This window comes from Mirounga angustirostris, unplaced genomic scaffold, assembly GCF_029215605.1.
Source record: "Mirounga angustirostris isolate CCGP_5_RB_7025 unplaced genomic scaffold, mMirAng1.0.hap1 SCAF_1, whole genome shotgun sequence".
Classification (NCBI taxonomy): domain Eukaryota; kingdom Metazoa; phylum Chordata; class Mammalia; order Carnivora; family Phocidae; genus Mirounga; species Mirounga angustirostris.
Genome location: NW_026991709.1, coordinates 205,953,219 through 205,975,790, shown reverse-complemented (window position 1 = coordinate 205,975,790; position 22,572 = coordinate 205,953,219). Strand labels below are relative to the sequence as shown.

General features: G+C 53.8%; 1 protein-coding gene and 1 long non-coding RNA gene across 9 annotated transcripts; one reads left to right on the top strand and one right to left on the bottom strand.

The window, feature by feature from the left end:
• Positions 1-1,263: 1,263 nt before the first annotated feature.
• Positions 1,264-22,502, bottom strand: GIPC1 (GIPC PDZ domain containing family member 1). 8 transcript variants are annotated; one of them, XM_064569704.1, is made up of 11 exons: positions 22,083-22,502; positions 20,580-20,756; positions 15,903-18,357; positions 12,313-12,531; positions 6,933-7,019; positions 4,634-4,954; positions 3,767-3,952; positions 3,487-3,667; positions 2,631-2,743; positions 2,208-2,289; positions 1,264-2,069 (listed from the first exon to the last, which is right to left on the bottom strand). In XM_064569704.1, exons 6-11 carry the CDS (start codon positions 4,919-4,921, stop codon positions 1,918-1,920), a joined length of 1,002 nt encoding a protein of 333 aa, XP_064425774.1. In that variant the 5' UTR covers positions 4,922-4,954; positions 6,933-7,019; positions 12,313-12,531; positions 15,903-18,357; positions 20,580-20,756; positions 22,083-22,502; the 3' UTR covers positions 1,264-1,917. The 8 variants fall into 8 exon arrangements, with proteins under 8 accessions (XP_064425774.1, XP_064425777.1, XP_064425772.1 ...); XM_064569707.1 differs by lacking the exon at positions 4,634-4,954 and having other exon boundaries at positions 22,083-22,501; XM_064569702.1 differs by lacking the exons at positions 12,313-12,531; positions 15,903-18,357; positions 20,580-20,756; positions 22,083-22,502 and adding exons at positions 8,585-8,632; positions 8,742-8,832; positions 11,071-11,232.
• Positions 12,140-21,184, top strand: LOC135361511 (uncharacterized). The gene is made up of 3 exons (XR_010404778.1): positions 12,140-12,346; positions 20,327-20,478; positions 21,021-21,184. It is a non-coding gene; the product is annotated as an uncharacterized LOC135361511 (long non-coding RNA).
• Positions 22,503-22,572: the final 70 nt, after the last annotated feature.

Below are 22,572 nucleotides of genomic sequence, written 5' to 3'. Positions count from 1 at the left end.
GTATCACCCACAGACACCCCCCAACAGTCCAAGACAGGCCCCGCGAATGCACTCCATACACCCACGGCACAAGGAGTCGCACCTCCTGGACATCTTGAGACCCAGCTGGTCAACACCTAGCCCACAAACAGAAAACACCCGGAGACACTCACACTCACAGCCTTGGACACCCCCCGAGCTGCACCTACACGGCCACACTCCACACAGGGGTGCTGCCGGTTACCCCCACAAACACCGTGGAACACAAAGACAGTCATTACATCCCGTTCCCTCAATGGAGTCAAAAACCACCAACACTCTGATAGACAGTCTTACCGTCTCAACACGGAGACACACCGCCGCACCCCTTCGCGACCTGAGCAGTTTACCAGCACAGACACAGGAGGCACCCGTGGGTGCCCAGGGATGTTGAGAGGGACCCCAACAACAGCTGTCTCCATCCCACCCCAAGAACACAACCGCGGCCTGCGCACACACCCCGCGCCCTGCCAGGGCCCCCAGCTCCCCTCTCCCAGGCAGGCCCAGCGTCCTCCTGTTGAAAGGAGCGATGAAAACGGGGAGCGGGCTGACCCCAGACATTCCTGCAGGGACCTCTGGCCTGGCTCCCCTTGCTTCAATTCCTGCCCTTCCCTCCAGGTCTGGCCAGGGTCCCAGCCCCCCTTCCCTGATCCCCACTCAATCCTCGAGGATGAAGTGGGTTGTCAAAACAAGCACGCTGGGTTTATGTCCAGTGCAAACCATGGTGCGCCATGGACGCCAGCGGACCCCCCGCATCCACAGTCAGCAGGAACGGGGGCCACATCATGACTGCTCCCCTCCGGCTCGGGGGCAGGGCTCCTCCCCACGGCATTTGCCCTGGCAGGCCTCCATCTTGGGCCCCCCGTCTTTCTTTTCGCAAGCCAGGCTTCCGCATCTTCTGGCCCTGGTGTTGTCCCCTATGGCCCTGGGCTGCAACAGCCTGGTGCCCACTGTTCACATCAGGCTTGAGGTGGCGGGAGGCCTTGTTCGAGAGGGAGCAAGATTTGAACCTCAGTAGGCCAGGAAGCTCCGGCCTTTGACTGGAAGCCTGGTGGCCCACAGCCAGAAACCTCATCAAGCGGAACGGGTTGGGGCGGGGGGGGGGGGGGGGGGGGGGCGGGTGGCCCAGCCAGGCTCCTAATTCAATCTGGAGCCCGAGGAGGATGGATTTCAGCTGCTACATTCTTTCCCAGCCTTGGCTCACCCCCTTCTCCCACCCCAAAGCTGAAGTCACCACACAGGTCCAACAGCAGATAGATTCTTTATGTTCAAGACAGCAATTCAGATACAAAAGCCCACCGCCATCGTCCCTCTTGCCCCTTCTGTCTGGGGCTGGGCTGAGGGCGACACAGAGAGCAGGGGAGGGAGGGAGGTTGGGGGTTCACAGCAGACTAGTGTTTCAAACGTGGAGGTAACAGACTCCGAAGTGACGGGGCTCCTCTCTGGGTGGGGCATGGGGGGGGAGGGCATTATTGCATTTGCTGAGGGGGGGTATGCCCCCCTTCTGCATTCCCTGCAGCAGGAAACTAGGGAGGTCAGGACCCCCAAACAGGCCCCAGGGAGATGAGAGACCAGTTTGGCAGCTGATGCAGAAAGTGTTGGGGGTGGGGGTGGCCGCACAATCTGGCTGGTCCCTCCCCCCCCACCCCCTGCGCCTGACCCGGCTGAGGTAGGTGGGGAACAGGGCAAGGGGGGACCGGGGACCCCAGCCAGGGTGGGAGCTGGGGAGGGGTGGTACCGATTGGAGTGGGGCGGAGGCCCGGCCCCACCTCCACTCTGCATCGTCCTTGGGCTGCTGAGCAAGGTCCAAGCCGGATGCTGCGGTCCAGGCCATGGTGGCCCTCCCACTGGGGGCTCCCACCAAGCGGAGCCAGGTCACTGAGAGGTCTGGAAGGGGGCCTAGAAGCGGCCGACCTTGGCATCCCCAATGGCACCCCAGACGTCAAAGACGAACTCATCAGGGAAGGCAAAGTCACCAAGCCGTTCATCCAGGGCCTCGGCTAGCTCATCCGGGTTCCTTTTGTCCTTTCCAAGCTCCACCATGGTGGCCGCTGGACAAGGGTGGGGGGCGGGGCACAGAATGGAAGCACAGATGACAGAGGTACTCAGGGTAGACCCAGCCCCACAGGACCCAGAAGCCCCTTCCCCAAGGCTCGCGCCCATCCCCAGATCCAGGCGTCCCCACTCACCCAACTCCGTGTCCCTGATGCCCATGTAACTCTCCAGCAGGTCATCTACCTTCTCAATCGCCTTCTCCTCAAAGGCTGAGGGCTGGGGGGGGGGGGGGGGGGGGAGGGCGGGGTGGGAGGAGGGACAATGACATCACAATAATGTGAATATATTTGTAATTGTACTTAAGTGCGGGATGCTCTTTTCACCACTTTACATGTATTAACCCACAGCTCATCCTCACCACAGCCCTGTGACAGTATTACTATCCCCCTACTTTACAAACAAGGAAACTGAGGCCCGCCGACCCAACAGAGGTCCCAGAGCTGCTACGTGGCGGAGGTAGATTTGAATCTAGTGTCCAGAGCCCCTCAGCTAACAGAGGATGCAGCCACCTATGGATGCCCAGGGAAGGAGGGCTGGGGCCGGGCTAGAACACTCACCACATCCTCTACTGTGGCGGGGCCGCGGGATCTGAGCCGGAGGGTCCCTCGGCCAGTGCCCAGCTGGGGGCCAGAGCCAGGGCGGCCACCCCCTGAGCGTACACCGATCATGTCTGTGGGAGGCAGGGAAGGGGTGAGGGTCTGGGAAGCCCAATTCCAGCATGCCCTGGGCAGGACCCCAGGCAGCCTGGCCTCAGATACCCCCTTCTACCTTCTCTAAGTTTCTGCAGGCTCTGGGGAGTCGGGGCCTGAGGTGACCCCGGGAGGGCAGGACTCCTGACTCCGGCTTGGCATGGATGGGGGAAGGACAGCCAGGGGCTGAGAATGGAAAAGGCTGGAGGGGAGACAGAAGGGGGCCCTGTTCCCAGGGCCTGAGGGACAGGAAGCGGGTGGGGCCTGGGTCTTGAGCTGTTCTCCCCAAGGCCAAGGGGATCCAGCTGCTGGGCCAAAGACCAGCCCTATCTGCCTGGGGAAGTGTTTGAGAGTCCCCCACCCCCACCTCAGGGGCCTCAGGCCCATTCCAGAGAGTTAGTGAAGTCAGACGGAAAAGTGGGGGTGCAGGAACAGGGCAGCCAACCCTGGCTTCTCAGGACTGGAGGGGCTCGCCAGGGTTGGGGGCGCTTGGCTGGACTAATGGTTCCAGGAAGCTGGGTGTGGGGGCAACTTCCTCCTTGTCCTCACCCTCCTCCCAGGCTGGGCGGAGAGCCAGCACCCCCTCCCCAGGGCAAGGCGGAGCCCCCCACCCCCACCCCTTCTACTGCAGCTGGCTGGCCTTGGGTGCCACCTGCTGGTGTCTCCCTGCCACTGTGGCCTGAACCCAAGAGAAGAGCAGTGGTCCAGGAGGCAGCCCCCTCACCAAAGGCCTTGCGGGGCTCTGTGAGCTTGAGCGTGAAGGTGCGGCCTCGGGGCAGCTCCTTGAGCAGCCGGGCCACCTCGTAGTGCCGGCAGCCCAGCAGACTCTGCCCGTTGATGGCCTCAATCATGTCACCCACGCTGATGAGCTGGATGTGGTCAATCACGCTTCCCTCCTTAATGCGCTGTGGGGAGAGGAGCTGTCAGCCCCCATGGCTCTGCCCTTGGATGCCATGGCCCATCCTTACCCTCAGGACTCCGGGTGCCCCGTGCACCCCAAGCACCTTGATGAAGGCATAGCCGGCCCCGTTGTCAGTGATGGTGAGCCCCAGCGCCTCCTCTGACTTGAACACCTCCACCTCCTTGCGCTGCCCCTTGACGTGGGCAAAGATGAAGTCCTCCAGCCCGATCTGGCCTCCCAAGAGCTTGTCCATGTCCACTTTGTGGGTGTTGAGGGTACAGAACATCACCTGCATGGGCGGGAGACACTCAACCCTCACCTCCTTCCCTCGCCCTTTGCTAGCAACCACCTGAGGGGGAACGGGGCGGGGGGAGGGAGCTGGGAAAGGGCTGGGGATCCTCACCCCAGAGTGGCCCCCACTAGGATGCAGCTCTGCTGGAGCTGGGATTTCTGTCCTAGCAAAAACTCCCTGCGGCCCCCAGGGCACAGAGCCTGGCACACAATGGGTGCTCAGTAAGGGCTTGTGGAATGAATGAAGGGGCAGAAAATATCCCCCACACCTACTGAGACCCCCGCATCTACTTCCTGCTCAATCCTACGGATGCCCTTTTTGCCTCCCTTCCTTCAGCTCCCAGGTCCTCCGGGTAAGGCTTCCCAATGCATCAGAGAAATGAATCTCGCATCTGACCTCCAGACCCCGTAATCAACTGGGGCGCAAGCCTCCCGATGCATGCTGGGAAGGTCACATCCAGCCCTGGCCACCCACTTCTGCAGGCCGCCGGGGCACAGGCCTCCCGATGCCTGAAGGGCGCTCAGCACCCAGGCTTGGCCTCCAGTTCCCCGTAAGTCACTGGGGAGCAGGCCCCGGCACGTGCAGCTCCAGCGTCTGAGCCGCCGCTCCCGAGCAGGAGGCACGCCCGGGCCTCAGCCCTCGGGCAGGGACCCCGGGGCCCGGCTCCCCCGCGGGTACCTCGGCAGCTGGCAGCCGGAAGGCCTCGGCGATCTTGCCGTACAGCTCCTTGACGTTGGTGAAGCCCTCGATGCGGCCCGTGGGACTGCCGTGGGCCAGCTGGGTGTGGAACACGAGGCGGGGCCGCAGGGCCGGGGGAGGGGGAGGCAGGCCCATCTGGGGCCCCCCTGCCCCACCCCCACCCAGGGGCCCCGGCTCCCCCACGCCCAGCCCCCCACGGCCTGGCTCCGCCTCCTCATTTTCCACCAGAGGCGGCGCCTTTTTCCGCCGCCCCAGTCCCAGCGGCATGAGCAGGGAGACGCGCGGGCACGCTCAGGAGATCTGCAGGGCAGGAAAATGGGCTCAGGGCCCGGGCAGTGGCCTCGGGCCGCCTCTCCCACACTATTAGCACCCTCCTGGCCTTATGAGATATTTAGAGAACAGAACAGCCTCGGTTGGAAACCCGGGCCCAGCACTTACATATACCTTGTACAGAAGTAATAATGGCAGCTGTTACCTACTGAGGCCCCAAGCAAACTGCGCTGTGACCTTCCTTCATCCTCACATCGCATCGGGACGTGGGGACTATATTATGTTATGATTATGCCCATTTAACAGATGAGAAAATGGAGGCTCAAAGTGGCTACATTCCTCTTTATTTTTCTATTGGCACTGACACTCACTAGTGCTGCGCTCCCAAAATTTCTGACTCTCCCTTCAGAGCACACAGGCGGGTGACACTTGCTGACCTCCTTGTGACTGGGCAGGCATATGACCACTTCTGACCAATGAGCTGTGAGACACATGATGTTTCTGGGCTGAAGCATTTAATCACTGGAGCAAGAGACTCCGGGGGATCTATATCTCCCAGGCAGGCTGCATTTGATAATGAATGGGACCTCCTGCTGAGCTGCAGTGACGTAGCAGGAACAAAAAAAATAAGCCTGGTGGAGTTCGGCCACTAAGATTTGGGGGGTTGTTTGTTACTGTAGCAAAACCTGTCCTGACTGATTTACCATTTTTCTTTCCTCTTTGTTTTCTTTTCTCTACCTCCATTCTCTGTTTCTTTCTTCCTCCCTCCTTTCAAACAAATATTTTTTGCATGCTTACTGTATTCCATGCACCACTGTAGATATTGCCTTCAGTAAGATAAGCAAGGTCCGTGACCAGGGCCACTCTGTGCAGTTACACAGGTTGTTCACTGTGCAAAAGCACCAGACCAGGGTTGCAAGTGGGACTGAAATTCAGCCTGTGCTCTGCTTGCCGAGCTACATGCCGAGCTGATGTGTCTGCCGGGAGGAAGGGCTGCCTCCTTCCAGTTCCCTCCTAGGTGCCACATATGCTAGCCGGAGCTCTGTCCATGCTGTCCAGAGCATATAATCCAGAGAAGATGCACAGTGAGCAAGCACATGTGTAAAAGTCTAATGTGATTTCTATTCGTGCTATGAAGACAATCAAACAAGACAAGTTCTTCTACAGACAAGGTCAAAGAGGGCCTCTCTGAGCAGGTGAAACTGAACCTGAGACCTGAGTGACAGGAAGAAGTATCCATACGAGGATGTGAGGCAAGACGGCTCCAGGCAGAGGGAACGGCCAGTACGAAGGCCCTGAAGTGGGGACGTGCTTGGTGTGTTTGAGGAACAGCGAGGAGGCCTGTGGGGTTGGAACAGAGTGCTAAGGGGGACAGCAGGAGGAGGTGAGGGCAGGAAGGGGATCGGGCAGAGCGAGCAGGGCCTCGTACGCCCAGGGAGGACTTAGGCCTTTGCTCTGAGTGAGGTGGTGGCCATGGGAGGGTTCTGAGCAGAGTCTCAGGCTCACAGATCAGCAAGAGCCCACTGTAACCTCAGTGCAGCGAGCAATGAGAGACCGAAGAGGTGCGGTACAAGAGGTGACAGGGGGTGTAAGGGGTCGACTTTGCGGGCCTTCCAGACTGGGAAAGAGTTCAGATTTCATTTCGAGTCACACGCCCAAAGTCACAGAAGCCAGCTGCACTCTCGGGTCTGTCTGATGCCCATGCAGAGTGGCTCCCTAAACAACTCCATCTCCCTGGGCCTGGGATGTCTGCTCTGCAAGTGGGGACACTCCACCCACCTGGCCAGGTGAGGTGAGGATCCCATCATGCCAAATTCTATTTTTTGTGTAAAGGGGACTTCCTGCTCCCTCCTTTAAAACCTCTTCCTCCAGGGGGCCGTCCTGGATTCAGCCAAACCCAGTGCGCTGCACCCACTCTCGTGCCTCCATTTGTTTGCGCCCACATTCATTCGTCTGTTCTCCCACACCTCCTCCAGTAGCACCTGCTCCAGCCCCCAGCGTCTCTCACCTCCACTAGTGCAGTTGCCTCCTCCAAGTCTGCAGGCTTCTGCCCTCGCCCTCCACGGCCTGTGTCAACACAGCAGCCAGAATGATCCTGTAGAACGTAAGTCACGTCACACCTGTCCTCTGCTCCGACCCCTCCCAGGGCTCCCACCTCCTTCAGAGTAAAAGCCAACGTCCTCCCCTCTACCCACAGGCCCCAAAAGATCTGCTCCCATCACCTCCCTCCCCTCCCCTCCTCCCACCCTCCACCTTGCTCGTCCCTCCCAGGCACACGGGCCTTGTCCCTGCCCCTCTGGCACACCAAGGGCAGCCCAGCCTCAGTGCTTCTGCACTTGACTCTGCCCTCTGGCATCCCCACAACTCATTCGCGCATCTCTTTCAGGTGGGATATATGTTTCATCCACTATTCTTGTTCACTGTTTTCTGAAAGGGCAAGGAATTTTGTCTGCCTTATTCATTCCTATTTTCTCAGGGCAGAGAACAGTGCCTGGTGTGTAGCAGGTGCTCAATAAATATTTGCTGAATGACTGGATGGATGACTGATCCTAATATTCATTGGCCCACCAGTCCCTGTGCCTGGCTCTGGGGAGAGAGAGGGGCAAGACTGTAGTCCCTGCCCCAGACAGCCACCATAGCACCAGCAAAAGCACAAGCCCCACCTCTGTGGTCCTCATCCTTTGCTTCCCAGCATAGCGCTGGGGACAGGGTAGGTTGCTCCATCTACCCACATAGACACAGAGTATCTCCCTCACCTTTCACTGTGGTTTTGTTTTCACTCCCTTCATAATCAAGGATGCTGAACAACTTTCTTTTTTATAGGGTGGGCAGGGAAGGGCCGAGGAAGAGGGAGGGAGAGAATCTTAAGCAGGTTCCACTACCAGTGTGGAGCCCAATGCGGGGCTTGACTCACGACCCTGAGATCATAACCTGAGCTGAAATCAAGAGCTGGATGCTTAACCAACTGAGCCACCCATGTGCTCCATGCTTAACAACTTTTAAGACATTTATTAACTGCTTGGATTTGTCCCTTTGTGAATTGCCTCTTTAAGTCTTTGCCCATTTTTAAAAATTGTACCGTTTGTTTTTTATTGTAATGCCTGTCTTTTTTCTTATTGATTTGTGGGAACTCTTTATATATACTCGGGATACTAGTCTTTTATTGGTTACCTTATCTCTCTATTCATAGCACCCATCACAGTAGGCATTTGCTGAATACTTGACGAAAAACAAATTCTGAATGAATAAACCAATGCTGTCTCCTCAGATTATTTCATCGCACTCAGCGATGCTTAAAAAGAAAAACAAAAACAAAAACAAAAAACAAAAAACAAAATCCCAAACCCCTCATCATCACCTCCTCTGGTTCTCCTTCTGCTGCCCCTCACATATCTTAGCAGGATGCTGCGAACATGAGTCTGGAACCTGGCTTCTCCTCTTACTAGCTGTGTGACCTTGGGCAAGTGTCTTAACTTCTCTGAGGAAATCATATATGTGCCTGGAACAGTTCCTGGCACGTGAGAAGGGTTCCATAAATGGTGATTTTTTTTTTTAACTACTATTTCCATCTGTACCACCTTTCAGTCAGTTGACAAGATTCAAACTTCCTCCTTTACCCAGGGCCTCCACATCCTGATCACCAATTCCCAACCTCCTTACTCTGCCTAGGCTTGCTGCCCTGGTTCAGGCGCGTTTCCACGTCCTCCCCTGTGAGGAGGGAATAATGGTAGTGAGGAAAGTAAGTGATTAATGAATTTGCCTTCCAGACTAGAAGAGGCAGGGTGGCCTGGGTTCAAATCCCACCCCTGCCACTTACCAGCTGCGTAGCCGTGGGCAAGTCACTTCATGTGATGGGGCCTCAGTTTTCTCATCCGAAAAAACAAGCGGAATTCCTGTCTCTCAGGGTGCTTATGGGAAGCCAAAGAGATTATGCATACAATCTGATTAGCATTTTGTCTGACATTTGCTATAAGGAAACTGTTACTATCATGGTCATTATTATTATGGCCTCTTCCCCTGCCCCATCCAGGAACATCCCAGTCCACTTTGCCTGAGGAGGCCTAGTCTAGGCTACCTCCTCCAGGCAGCTTCCCTGGCTTGCCCCAGCCTGTTGGAACCGCCCCTGTGGTCCAGACGGCTCAGGCCCATGAACTTAATTACATGTTGCCCTGGCAGAATCTTGTCTTTCAGTCTTAGGCTGCTATTTCACTTCGTGTCTCTATTTTAAAATGTAAACCAGATCGCGTCACTCCCCGGCTTCGAATCTTACGATTTCCCACCTTACAGAGGAAAAGCTCCACACTCCTTAATATGAGTCACAGACCCCTGCAGAACTGCCACTTTGACTGCAGCTGGTGCCCCAGCCACGCTATTCCAAGCTCCATCTAGCCTCAGGGCCTTTGCCTGGGGTGGGCCCCCTGCCTGATCTTTGCAGGGCTACCTCCTTTTTTCATTTAGATCTTGTCTCCAAAGTCACCTCCTGCAAGCCACCCCCCTTACCCACAGATTCTACCATGCCACCCCCTCATATTTTATTCACAGCACTTTTATTCATAGCACATAGCACTTACTACCATCTGCAGATACCTTCTTTATTTACTCGTTAACTTGCTTGTTGCCTGTTTCCCCCCAACTAGAATGGCAGCTCCCACAGAGCAGGGATTTTTGTCTTGTTCACTATTGTGCCAAGAACAGTGCCTGGCACATGGTAGGTGCTCAATAAATGTTTGTAGAATGGATGAATGTGCCTTCTGTCCTCATTCTGACTACTCTCTGAGCCCTCCTATCCTCAGAACATGCCGGGAGTTGCTAACTGCCACCCCCTCCCCAAGTTCCCAGTCTCCGCTCAAACCTGAACATAGGGTTGGAGGAAAAGAGTGTCAGCCTGGGCGCCAAGCGCATTGGCTGGAATCCCAGCATCCCCACCCTCTCTTCCCTGCAAAGGGCCTGAAACTAAACAACCCCACAACCACGCAGAATCACAGCGGGGGGCAGCAGGAAGTGGGGAAGGGGGTTCCTGGGAGCTGACATAAGCTGGGGGAGGGGGGCCACCACACCCAGCCTCCCCTTTCTAGTAGGATATTGCTTCGGAGAGGAGGGCGGGAGGCCTCTGATTCAGTCTTGAAAAACCGGCTCCTGGGTGTTTCCGGGGAGAACGCCTACTGCCCAGGCCTCAGCCCAGGCTTCCCAGGGGGCCCAGGGGGCAAAGGATCCCCGGGCCCCCATCTCCCCTGCAGGTGTCACTCTCTACTTAGAACTTAGGTATTCAGTCTTTGTCTTTCCAGCTCAGGTATTCAGTCTTTGTCTTTCCAGCTCAGGGGAGGCAAGGTAGGGCTGGTGTCTGGTGACCCCTTAGGGGGAAAGCAAAGGGCAGCAGGTGTGGCCCACATGTGTGCAGGGTTGGAAGTGGAAGCAGCAGCAGGGCAGCGGAGCGGGTCAGGAACACCTGAGCCACGGAAACACTGGGCCACTGAGCCACGGAAACACTGGGCCACTGAGCCACGGAGCCATCTAGTCTAGTGGCTGAGACTCCAGTTCTGGACTCTGAAGCACGGGTTCGAGTTCCCGATCTGTCACTTACTAGCCGTGTCACCTTGAGCAAGTCACTCCACCTCTCTGGGTCTGTTGCTTCACCTCTAAAAGAAGTAACAGCACCTCCCATAAAGTGTTTAGATTCAGTGATACGCATGGTAAATACCTGACACGGAAGCGTTCAAAAAATGCTAGCCGGAGTGATCTTTTCATTATTATTATCGGGACCTCGGTCCTCTCCAGGTCCCTCTAGGCCCTGGAGGACTGGGACGAGGCCGGCTCCAGGGAGGTGCCCAGGCAGGGCTCAGAAATGCCGACCCCGCGCCCGTCCCCGTCGGGGCGGGGACTGTCCAGAGGAGCGCAGGGAGCGGGGTGGGCTGTCGACCCCATCCCAGCGGCGGAAGGCGTTTGACCCTGCGCCGGGCGGGGCGATAGGGGCCTCTCTGGGAGGGGGCCTCGGGCATCCTGGAGGCCAACCTAGACCTCCAACCCTGTCCATGGGGCCGGCCCCACCCCGCTCGATCCGCCGGATCCCCGCTGCTCTGCGACCCCGCAGGTCCGCGCTGGGGTCCCCGGGAGCGGCCGCGCCGCGCCCCGCCCGCGGGGCCACTCACCTGCGCCGCCGCCGCCAGCCCGCGCGCGCCCGGCTCGGCCCTCCGCAAACTCCGGCCCGGGCCTCTCCCGCAGCCGCGGCCAGGGAGGGCGGGGCCCGCGCCCGCGCCCCGCCAATCAGGAGCGGCCGTCCGACGTTCGTAGCCAATCCGCGCCGTGCCGCCCTAGCCCGGGTGGGCCCGACGGAAACATTCCAGAGGGATCCCTCCGCCTCGCCCGGCTCTTCCCGACCCCCCCGCACCGCGGCGCAGTGGACCTTCCCACCCCGCCTAAAGCCGCGGCAGGCTGTACCACCGCAGGGCGCGGAGGGGGGGACCTGAGGCTGGGCCCCTGCCAATCGCGGGGAAGGAAGGAGACGAGCAACCAATGGGAAGCTGGGTCCCCCGGACCACGTGCTGTTGGCTCAGTGTCGGTCTGGGGTGTCCGGGATGGTAAGGGGCGGGAAGGCTGGTCGTGGGAGTCAGGTGACCGGGGCTAAGTTTCGGGCAGAAGCAAACTCCCCACGTCCGGAAAAGCTGACCCTTTAGGAGACCTGGGAGGGGGCCGAGGGTAGCCCCCAATCCAATCCTCCTCCCGGTCTGCCCCTGCCCCAGCCCGGCCATCCTCGGAGCGGATAAAAAGAATGCATTCATTCCAGGCGGGCGAGCGGGCGGAGGATCGAGATGAATAGGGAGGGTCCCTAGTGTCCCTGCTTCCTGGGGTGTACAATGGACAAGGGCATTTGTTCATTCATTCATTCATTCATTCACTCGTCAAATATTTCATGTGCCCCTGCTCCGTGCCAGGCGCTGTCCTATCTCTACAGATACTTCAACGAGTAAGCTCAATGTGCTTCTGGTAGAGGTAACAGCGCGTGCAAAAGGCCTGGAAGCCGGACCGAGAGATACAGCATATTTTGGGAGAGTGCAATATCCTAGGAGCTAGCAAATCTGTATGAAACGGTGCATGGAAGGGAAGACAAGGGCGAGATGGGCTGCTCGCTTGTTGGTTAGACCAGCGAATATCTACTGAGCACATATGTGCTAGGCTTCAAAGGGTACCCAGCCAATCCAAGCCTCTGCCCTTGCATGACGCTGTCTCCTCCACCTAACTGCCCCCCCCCTCCACCCGCACGCCCGGGTCCGGAGACTGGCACCGAGCAGCGTCTCAGCGCCCACGTGTGAATGAGAGGACAGGTGATCTCACCATCCTAACTGGGATTTCTCAGGCAGGAGTAGGTCCAAGAAACAAAGACAAAAACGCACCTCGTGCAGACCAGGACTCTCAGTTCCCAGACAGGTGAGATTTCCTTGTTCGGCCTCAAAGCCGGCCGCTGGGGCAGTTGGGGTTGGACCAGGAGCTTGCTGTGTCTTCTGGGAATTGTAGTTCTCTAATGGCTGCGACTCCGCTCAAGCTTCATTGAATGACTGGGTCTCTGCAGTGCCCAGGGTGAGCTGTTGTGCATCCCAGCCCCGGCAGGTCCTCTGGAGCGGCGAAGGGAAAGAGGAGAGCGGGGCCTGGGCTTAGCCTCTGAGGGCTGCGAGTCTCGCCCCGCCCAGCCAGCAAACACTGCCACTGCCTGGGCAACAGGCACAGCTATTGTCCTTCTCTTCCTGTTCTGTTGACCTCTGCCATCCCCACTGAGTGATCAGTTGCAATGGCTGGGCCAGTGTCCTCTGTGGGACTGTAACCACTGTCCTGCTTGCGCCTGGCATCTGAGCTGCCCTCTGCACACCCTGCAAAGGACAGTATGTGGGGCCACGGGGACCGCAGAGTCCTGAGCAGAACCCGTCGGAATCCACCTGTTGACTGATGAGGAGTCCCCAGGGAGGGGTGAGGGGGTTGCCCAAGGGCACAGAGCAGGCCACCTCTAACCAATTTTATACTTCAAGAGGCTGGGAGGCCCAGATGCTGAGGAGCTCAGACTCAGTGCTACCTCTGCCCCCTTTGGAAAAATAATCTGGAACGACAGCTAATATATGCAGAAGGGAAGATTGAGTTAGAAAATCCCCATTCTGCAGCCAGTAGAGAAATAATTAATTCAGGTGAGGCTAATCAGTGGAGGAAGTAGATATTCACACAGTCTCAAAGGACCAGCCCACAAATTACTTGTTAATTACAGTGGGGGAAGGATACCTTGGTGGAGAAACCTGTCACAACTTTAACCAAGTGATCAAAACTAACATCACTAGTGATGGGACAGGTCGACCTCACATACCCCTTGCCGTGATGTACTGAGGACACAACATCACCTGCAAAGCGCTTGGTCCTGCCCAAAGTGTTCAACCTGGATCTACTCATGAGGACATAACCAGATACTTCTGATTAAGGGACTTTCTGCCAACAAACAAACAACCCAAAACCAAAGAACAAAAACCAAAAATGCCTGGACTCTTCAAGTAGATCTATGTCAGGAAAGGAAAAATCAATCCATTAATTGAATGAATGAATGAATGAATGGAATGCTGGGGAACAGTTCTAGATTGAAGGAGACACAGGTGACAACCAAAATGAATGTATGATCCTTGATTGGGTCCTTGATAAAAATTACAAAAAAAAAAAAAAAGGATAGAACAGCTATGAAAGATATTCTTGGGATGATCAAGGATATTTGAATGTGGAGTAGATATTAGATAATACATCCATGTTAAATTTCCTGAATGTGAGCATTGTACTGTGGTTAGATAAGAGAATGTTCTTATTTTGGGGAGAAACACATTGAACTATTTAGTGGTAAATTTGTGATGGCTGCAACTCCAAATGGCTCACAAAAAATATATGTATATATTTTATATACACTATCAAAATATGGTATACATTAATATTAATATAGAGGAGGGATGGAGAGAGGGAGTGGGAGGGAGAGACAGTGCATACACATGAGCACAAATGTGGCAAGGTAGTAACAATTGCCACCGAATCTAGGAGAATAGTATGTGGGTATTCATTTTACTATTCTTGTGAGTTTTCTATGCCTTTGAAAATTTCAAAATAAACATTAGGGGAAAATACCCCCAATTTCCTCCCATCTCTGGTACAACACTGTAGGAGGCTCAAAGTGCCCCTTTTTGTGCGTTTTCTTGAAAATGTGCATTGTTTTTTTCTTTTAAGATTTTATTTATTTATTTGACACACAGAGAGAGACACAACGAGAGAGGGAACACAAGCAGGGGGAGTGGGAGAGGGAGAAGCTGGCTCCCCACTCAGCAGGGAGCCCGATGCGGGACTCGATCCCGGGACCCCTGGATCATGACCCGAGTGGAGGGCAGACGCTTAACGACTGAGCCACCCAGGAGCCCCTGAAAATGTGTATTTTTTTTTTTAAAGATTTTATTTATTTATTTGACAGAGAGAGACACAGTGAGAGCAGGATCACAAGCAGGGGGAGAGGGAGAGGGAGAGGGAGAAACAGGCTTCCCGCGGAGCAGGGAGCCCGATGCGGGGCTCGATCCCAGGACCCTGGGATCATGACCTGAGCCAAAGGCAGACGCTTAACGACTGAGCCACCCAGGCGCCCCGAAAATGTGTATTGTTTTATGTGGGCGTTCCATTATACTTGGCTTCTTACTTTTCTTTTCCGGTTAGCACTGTATTGCCTTGCTTGCTTGTTTGCCTGTTTTGCAGTAGGCCTTAAAGATCCATCCATGTTGCCCATCTCTTATATCTATTTTCTTCTCATTTCTACTTGGTGCTCCACAGATGTATCCCTCACATCTTACTACTGTGTCCCCCGGGGATGGACACCAGGCAGCCTCCAACTCCTCACACTGCAGGCTTGGACATGTCCCCTTAGAGACCTGGTGGGAATCCCCCTAGGAGAGAGACCTGGATGCAGAGATGCTGGGTCACAGGACACAATCAATTTGCTCTGTGGCCTCCTGGACTCGCTGTCCCCAGTCACGTCTTCTGGCAGTGCAGAGGGGCCCATGGACCCACATCTCCTCCAGCTGTTGGCTTTATCCAGCTTCTAATTTTTGCTGCTCAGACTCACTGTAAAGTGACATCAGCATTGCTATCTTTCACATTTCTCTGATTTCCAGTCACTTTGAACATCTCCTCATTTGCTTGATGGCCTTCAGTTTCTCCTTTTTTGTAAATTGCCTGTTCATAATCTTTGCCCTGTTTGCACTTGGGTTGCTCTCTTTTACTTGTTGATTGCATGTGCTCCTCCTGGAGTCGAGATCTGCACTGTCCAGTCTGATCTATCTCCTCGAATTCTCCATATGTGGTTATGAGCACTTGAAATATGGCTAATACAGGGGCGCCTGGGTGGCTCAGTCGTTAAACATCTGCCTTAGGCTCAGGCCATGATCCCAGGTCCTGGGATGGAGCCCCGCATCGGGCTCCCTGCTCCACGGGAAGACTGCTTCTCCCTCTCCCACTCCCCCTGCTTGTGTTCCCTCTCTCGTTGTGTCTCTCTCTGTCAAATAAATAAATAAAATCTTAAAAAAAAAAAAAGAAATATGGCTAATACAGATTGAGATGTGCCAGGGACGCCTGGGTGGCTCAGTTGGTTAAGCGTCTGCCTTCAGCTTGGGTCATGATCCCAGGGTGCTGGGATCAAGTCCCACATTGGGCTCCTTGCTCAGTGAGGAGTCTGCTTCTCCCTCTGCCTGCCACTCCCTCTGCTTGTGCTCTCTCTCTCTTTCTGGCAAATAAATAAATAAAATCTTTAAAAAAATTGAGATGTTCCAGCAGTGGAAAATACACACCAGATTTCTAAGACACAGCACAAAGAAAAGCGGATGTAAAATATCACATCTCATTAATTCATTTTTATGCTGACAACATGTTATAATAATAATAATGTGGATATATTGAGCTATATAAAACGTGTTACTCAAATTCCTCTCACCTGTTTCTTTTATTATTTTAATGTGGCTGCTAGACGATTTAAAATTACACGCGTGCTTGCATAGTTCTACTGGGTAGCGCTGGGATATTGAGCACTTGACAGCTTCAGGAATGATAAATAATGTTTAGACAGAGCTTACCACGTACCAGACACTGTTCTAAGAACTTTACACTTATTAAACTGTTTAACTCTCCTAATGACCCTGTGAGGTAGATACAGTATTAGGTGTCACAAACATATTCTCCAATTCCGCCATGTGATGATTAGCTTCACCCATTATATCCTTCATTGGGAGAAAATTCCTAACTGAAATATAACAGGACTTATCTGCTTGTGGTTTGCACCCATGAAATTTCATTAAGGAGGCTCTTCTCTTAAATCACAAAGTTATTCTTCCATATTTTCTTCTATTCATTCTACAGTTTTAGTTTCCCTGTGTCTTTTATTCCATCTCTAGTCCACCTCACGTTGTGGGGTAGGATACAGTCTTCTTTTTCTCTATCACCTGTGCTGCTCACCAGCTGTGTGACCCTGGGCTTCACCCTGTGTGCCTCAGTCTCTTCCTCTGTGAAATGGGGATAATAATAGCACACACCTCCTAAAGTTGTTATGATTATGCTAGAATGAAATGAGCTATTCTGTATCAGATGCCTACAGTGGTACTGGGTAGATTGTAAATGCTCAGTGAATACCAGCTGGTGTTATTGAACAGTGTCGAGGTCAGAGAGAGGAATGCACACAGTATGTCATAATAGAAGTGGATAGAAACTGACACTTTTATTAAGCTCTTACTATGTGCCGGGACCTGTGCTGCCTGCTTTTCGTGAATAATCACACTGGATATCACCCCCATTCTATAGAGGGGGAGACTGAGGCTCAGAGAGGGGGGAGCCACTGACTCAAAGTTGAAGAGTGACTCATGGGTATGATGCTTTAGCTTCAACCCCAAGACACGTGACATCCCTCTGGGTGGGTGGGTCGTACTTGCCTCAGTGTGGGGCCTGACAATGAGACATGGGGGGTACAGGGAGGACCAAGGAGGGACAGTGCTGAGGGACAATACCCTGGCAGAGTGATCTCGGAGTTTAATTGCCTGGCTCTTTGTGGCTTGTGGTTGGACTCCCCCTGTCGGCCTGGCAGGAGTGGTTCTCAGTGGGATGGACCTGGAGGGGAAGCAAAGGATGTGGCCTTTACCGGGCTGGGTCTTATGGCCCCAGGTCCCTCAGACCCAGTGCAGGCACCTGCCTTTTGCTGCTAGATTTCAGAAAGTCATGATAAAACCTGGAAGCACTGCTGTTTTCTGGAGGGCCAATGGGCAGCTCTCTTTTTGAAATGCATCTCTGGTAATTTCCCACCACCACCTTGGCCCCCACCCGGTTCAGCCCCATCATCCCCAGCAGTTGACCTCTTGCACAGCTCCCAGGTTTGCAACCCTAATAGAAGCCAGAGGGCGCCTCTGAGCTCCTGAGTCAGGTCCTGCCCCTCTGTTGCTGAAGACCCCTGCCAAGAGGCCATCTGCCCTCAAAACACCCTTTGCTGAAGTAGTCCATCTGGAGACAGGCTTAAGCTATGTTGATGTCCACCAATATCTTCCCAAGGAAAGGTGGGCCCCCGCTGAGAACAACCACCCAGGCCTCAGCTCCAACTTCCCGCAAAGGCAAATCAGGCCATGTCCTTCCTGACTCAAACTCTTTCAACAGGCTTCCCTTCTGCCTCAGGCATGTAGGCCTGCCTCAGCAGGGCCCTGGCACCTGGCCTGTCTCACCCCAGCCAGGCCCCACCCTACTCTCTCCTACTGTCTGTTCTAGCCACGAGAACCTAAAATCTCTGTTTTAGTTCAGTCTGCATTTCCGAGAAGACGATGAGCTTCCCGAGGACCCCCCACATCGCCTTGTCACCGGGTGTCCCAGGGCCTAGCGTTGACCTGGCAGTCAGGAACTGTGCCTAATGACTAACCCATGAATCGTGAATTAGGAACAGGCCAGGAAAGAGGGGCTTTCCTGGAGCCAGAGAACCTCCACTTCTACCAGGTGGGCACTGGAGGAAGTGGGGCACGGGGGACCCTTCCCAGGGGGATCCACCAGCAGCCCCCTAGGGCTGGGTTTTCTTCCTCTGCACGTGCTCTAACATGAAGGGTCATAGGATAGATGTTGCCGGTCCTCTTGTCCGAATCAGTTTGTCATTCAATTACTTATTCAACAAACACTCAGAGGGCAGTTCTGGGCCAAGCACTGCTCTCAGCGCTGGTGATGCATAGATTACCAGGGCATGGTTGGCGACCTCCAGGAAGCTAGGGTTGTCCTGGAGGGGGACCCTGTGGATCTTTCCTGAGGTTTGTCTCTCCTCCCTTCATGACAAAGGAGGATGTCTGGCTGAATCATCACAGTTTGAGAACTCAGAAGTCAGATGTCGCAGGCAGGTGTGGAATCAGCAGACCAGGAAAGCATTGTCAGATCTGTGGGAGGGAACATGAGTACATGCACTTTGAGGACTAGATTTTAATAGAAAATATAGACACTTGTTGTTTGTGTTGTGCTGTTTTCAGGTGAAAGTTTGGTGCATTGAAATTTCAAGAGCCTGATGATGTTATCTCTGGGACTTCAAGTTATATAGTCAAATGACACTCTCCACCCCCCATCCCAGCAAAGGAAAATGAAGACAAAGCAAAAACCCAAATGCTTGCAAGCTCCTACCTCACTCTGAGGAAAAGCTGAAGTTCTCCCAGGGGCCCACCAGGTCCTTCACCATCTGCTTTGTCACTCCCTGCCCTCACTTCCTCCCACTCACCCCTTGCTCACTCTGCTCCAGCCTCACTGGGCTCCTGGCTGGTCCTCAAACAACTCAGGCACATTCCTGCCTCAGGGCCTTTGCACAGGCTGCTCCCTCTGCCTGGAACACCCTTCCTTCAGTATCCACCTGAAGAAGTTACCTCCTTCAAGTCTTCACTCATATGTCATCTTCTTGGGGAGGCATTCACTGACCATACTATTTAAAAAGTGCCCCAAACTTTCTACCCCCAATGTTTTATATTTCTGCATCACTCTCCCCACTATCTAGTACATTAGATGTTTTATTTATCTTTATTTTCTTTCTTCCCCCAGTCAATCCTGAGCTCTAAAAGAGCAGGAATTTTTGCCAGTTTTGTTTACCACTGTGTCCCCAGCATCAAGCACAGGGCAGGGCACATAGTAGGGAGTCAATAAATGTTGATGCAGTGGACAATTACTTATTATGTGTCAGGTGCTATGTTGTGTACTTCAATAGTTAACTAATAAGAATAATATTTAAGAAGACCTGGGACATGGGGTGCCTGGCTGGCTCAGTCAGTAGAATGTCTGACTTTTGATCTCTGGATTGGGAGTTCAAGCTGCATGTTGGGCATAGAGCTTACTTAAAAAAAAATTGGGGAACCTGGGTGGCTCAGTTGGTTAAGCGTCTGCCTTCGGCTCAGGTCATGATCCCGGGGTCCTGGGATCGAGCCCCGCATCGGGCTCCCTGCTCAGGGGGGACCCTGCTTCTCCCTCTCCTTCTGCCTGCCGCTCCACCTGCTTGTGCTCTCTCTCTAATAAATAAAATCTTAAAAAAAAAAATTGAAAAGACCTGAGAAAAGCTTTCTGCTAAGTGCTTTAGAAATATCTGCTCATGTTAACTGCACACTTGCTCTAGGCCATGCCTGTAACACAGAGGCCTTCTCAGGGGTTAGCTGTCTGAGCTCCAACTTGGGGGCAGTGAGAAGGCTAAGCTGCGGTGATTGTCCTGTTTTACATGGGACGGACCTGAGGCCCTGAGAGATTTTATCATTTGCTCAGGGGAATGCAGTGAGCAGAACTTGAACTCAGCACCTCCTGAGGGGCCACAAAAGCCCAGTTGATAATGTCATGTTCCTTGCTTCCCTGATGCATTACCTTGCCCACCTTTCACTTAGACCACCATGAAGTCTGCACCTCATTTGTCTCATTTTTAAAAGGAGGCCACTGAGACTCAAAGTGGTGAAGTCACCTGCCCAAAGACACATGACAGCAAAGTGACACAGCTGGGATTCAAACTGGGGCCTGCTCAATTCTGGAGCCTGGTGCTCTCTGGCATCTTTCGAGTGAGCTGGTTGTCACAATAGCATGGGAGTGAGCCTGCTTCAGGTATAGCTTCCTCAGGCTGGGTGGGGGCCAGGACGGGAGCTGAGTGTCTCAGGGGATCATCTGGGAACTGGGTTCCTGGAGCTCAGCTGAGGGCACTCACCCCCAAAGACCTTGGACTTACCTCAGCCTTTGGGGTTGCCAGCTGTGGACTAAGAAACCTTCGCATGATAACTGACACACAGTGCTTATTCTGTGCCGGGTCCTGGTGTGTGAGTGTGGGTGGGTATCTCCATCTCTGGAAACCCTTACAACCCTAGAAGAGGTACTATTATTATGCCTGTTTTACAGTTGAAGAATTTGAGCCACAGAGAAGCTAAGTCACTTGCCCAAGGTCACACAGCTAGAAGGTGGTTGTCCTGGGATTCAAAATCTGGAAGCAAAAACAATGGCTAAGGGAGAGGTAGGGGCCACCAAACACTGATCTGGATCTTCACACCCAGGTGAGTAGTCCTGGCAGAATAAAGGGGTACAATAACAGGAATGAAGAAGCTCTTTATTTCCCCCATACGTGAGGGGGCAAAATGCAGTGTACAGTACATACCATTTGTATAAAAAAAGAGAAGTTGGGGGCGCCCGGGTGGCTCAGTCGTTAGACGTCTGCCTTCGGCTCAGGTCATGATCCCAGGGTCTGGGGCTCGAGCCCCACGTCGGGCTCCCTGCTCAGCGGGAAACCTGCTTCTCCCTCTCCCACTCCCCTGCTTGTGTTCCCTCTCGCTGTCTGTCAAATAAATAAATAAAATCTTAAAAAAAAAAAGTTGATTTGTGCGGCATCTCAGGAAAGGTACGTGAGAAAGTGGAGACATTTGCTGAGGGTGGACTTGAACTGCAGAGTGGGGGAGAGGATTTTCATTCTGTCCCCTCCAGAGTTTAGTACTGTGATTACATAGCCAAAAAGACCCTAAAAATTTAGAAATTATGCTTATGCTTATATAAACAGACTCTCAGAGAATGCCCCAAAGTCTATTTTCTTCTTTTTCTAAAGGAAAAGCTCTCTGATGCCATGGCTTGCCCATACTGCGGACAGCAGGAAAGGGAACTGTAGGCCCAGAGGATGGAGGGGACTCAACTTCTCTTCACGGGCCAAACGTACATGGAGTTTCGTACTGTTTAAATCACGTTATAACGCGACCCTGCAGGTATGGTGGATTCAGGTGAGTGGGTTAAAAAGAGGCAGCTCCACACATACCGACACAGAAGGGGCTCTGAAATGTGCTGAGAGTCCACATGGGAAAGTACAGCCAATCTGTTCCAGGGAAGCCGAGCAGGCGAGGGTGAAGTCTGCCAGCACACACACCGGACACCTCTGGACACACACAGCTCAGTCCACTGTGGCCAAGGAACGGGTCTGAGGGGCAGGTTTTCTGCCCACCTGAGTCCTCTCTGTCCCCTTCACTATGAACAGTTTCCTCAAGAGACCCACTGCCCCACGCACCGCTCTAGGTAGGTTCTTTCTAGTTCTCAGAACCGTGTGTACTTAGAGGCTTTGTGCACTTCTGTGTCGGTGACTTGGACGCGAAGGTCACAAGGACCTGCTATGTAGGTAGAGACTGGGGCGCAGGGATGGTACTCCTGGGGGTCTGTGACTCCGACCGAGGCCAGGGCCAATTCTGTAGTAAATGTCATCTTGGGTGCCTGAGGCAGTTCGGTAAACCTCTTTTGGCCCTGATGTGCAAGGTCACCTCCCAACTAGAATGGCGTCCTCTGGGCTCCCTGCGGCATAGCCTACATCTGGGGACGAAGCCCTCTGCATTTCCGCCGTCCGACAGCCACCACTGGCTGTGTGACTGCAGCAACTGAGAAGCTCAATGTATTTTATTGAATCTTAAAGCATTTTCATTTAAAGATAGAAAACATTCCCATCACTTGCAGAAACTTCTCTTGGGACAACGCAGCTCCTACACCATTTTCAGTGGTTAGATTGTTTCAGTAGGAAGGGAAAGCCACTCCTGGGTTGATTTTAAACAGGCTGTTATTTAAGTTTTTACTTCAAGACATTTTGTAGCAAAGTAGCAATACGTTGTTTTAAGCCTATATAATTACTTACCTTGTAATAAAACCAGTTCCTTAAAAAAAGTTACAAAGGAAAAGCAGCTTCAGTGGCCTGCCAATGAAGCCAGGGCCGGAAATGGGTCTTCTCCAGGGCGGAGTCAGCCCTGGGCTGGAATTCGTCTGGTTTGGCCGGGGCCTGCCTGACACCCAGCCTGCTCTAGCAAGAAAGGAGTGGAGGGGGATCATAAGGGCAGACCACGCACCTCCCCTGGGCCCCAGCAACCGGGCCCTGGAAGATGGGGAAGGGAATTAACTCCGGCCCAACCTTCGTAAAACCAGTTCTTAAATCCACAGGGCTCTTTGGGTGCCTGGATCGAGTCCAGATGGGATGACGTTCTCTACTCCGCATGCAGCCCAGGAAGGGAGACTTATCTCTCCCTTGCAGAGGACTCCTGCCTCCGCGCCCACCCACCCTCTCCTTCCCCGGCCCTTCCCTTCCACCCTGCCTGCCTCTGGAGGGACGCCCAGCCACCGCACCAGCCCGT

Excerpts from the sequence above, each read along its gene's own strand:
- GIPC1 (XM_064569704.1), bottom strand. The coding sequence starts at position 4,921 with ATGCCGCTGGGACTGGGGCGGCGGAAAAAGGCGCCGCCTCTGGTGGAA. Across the intron at positions 3,953-4,633 it reads TCCGGCTGCCAGCTGCCGAG|GTGATGTTCTGTACCCTCAA; the intron begins GTACCCGCGGGG and ends CCGCCCATGCAG. Across the intron at positions 3,668-3,766 it reads CCGGCTATGCCTTCATCAAG|CGCATTAAGGAGGGAAGCGT; the intron begins GTGCTTGGGGTG and ends CTCTCCCCACAG.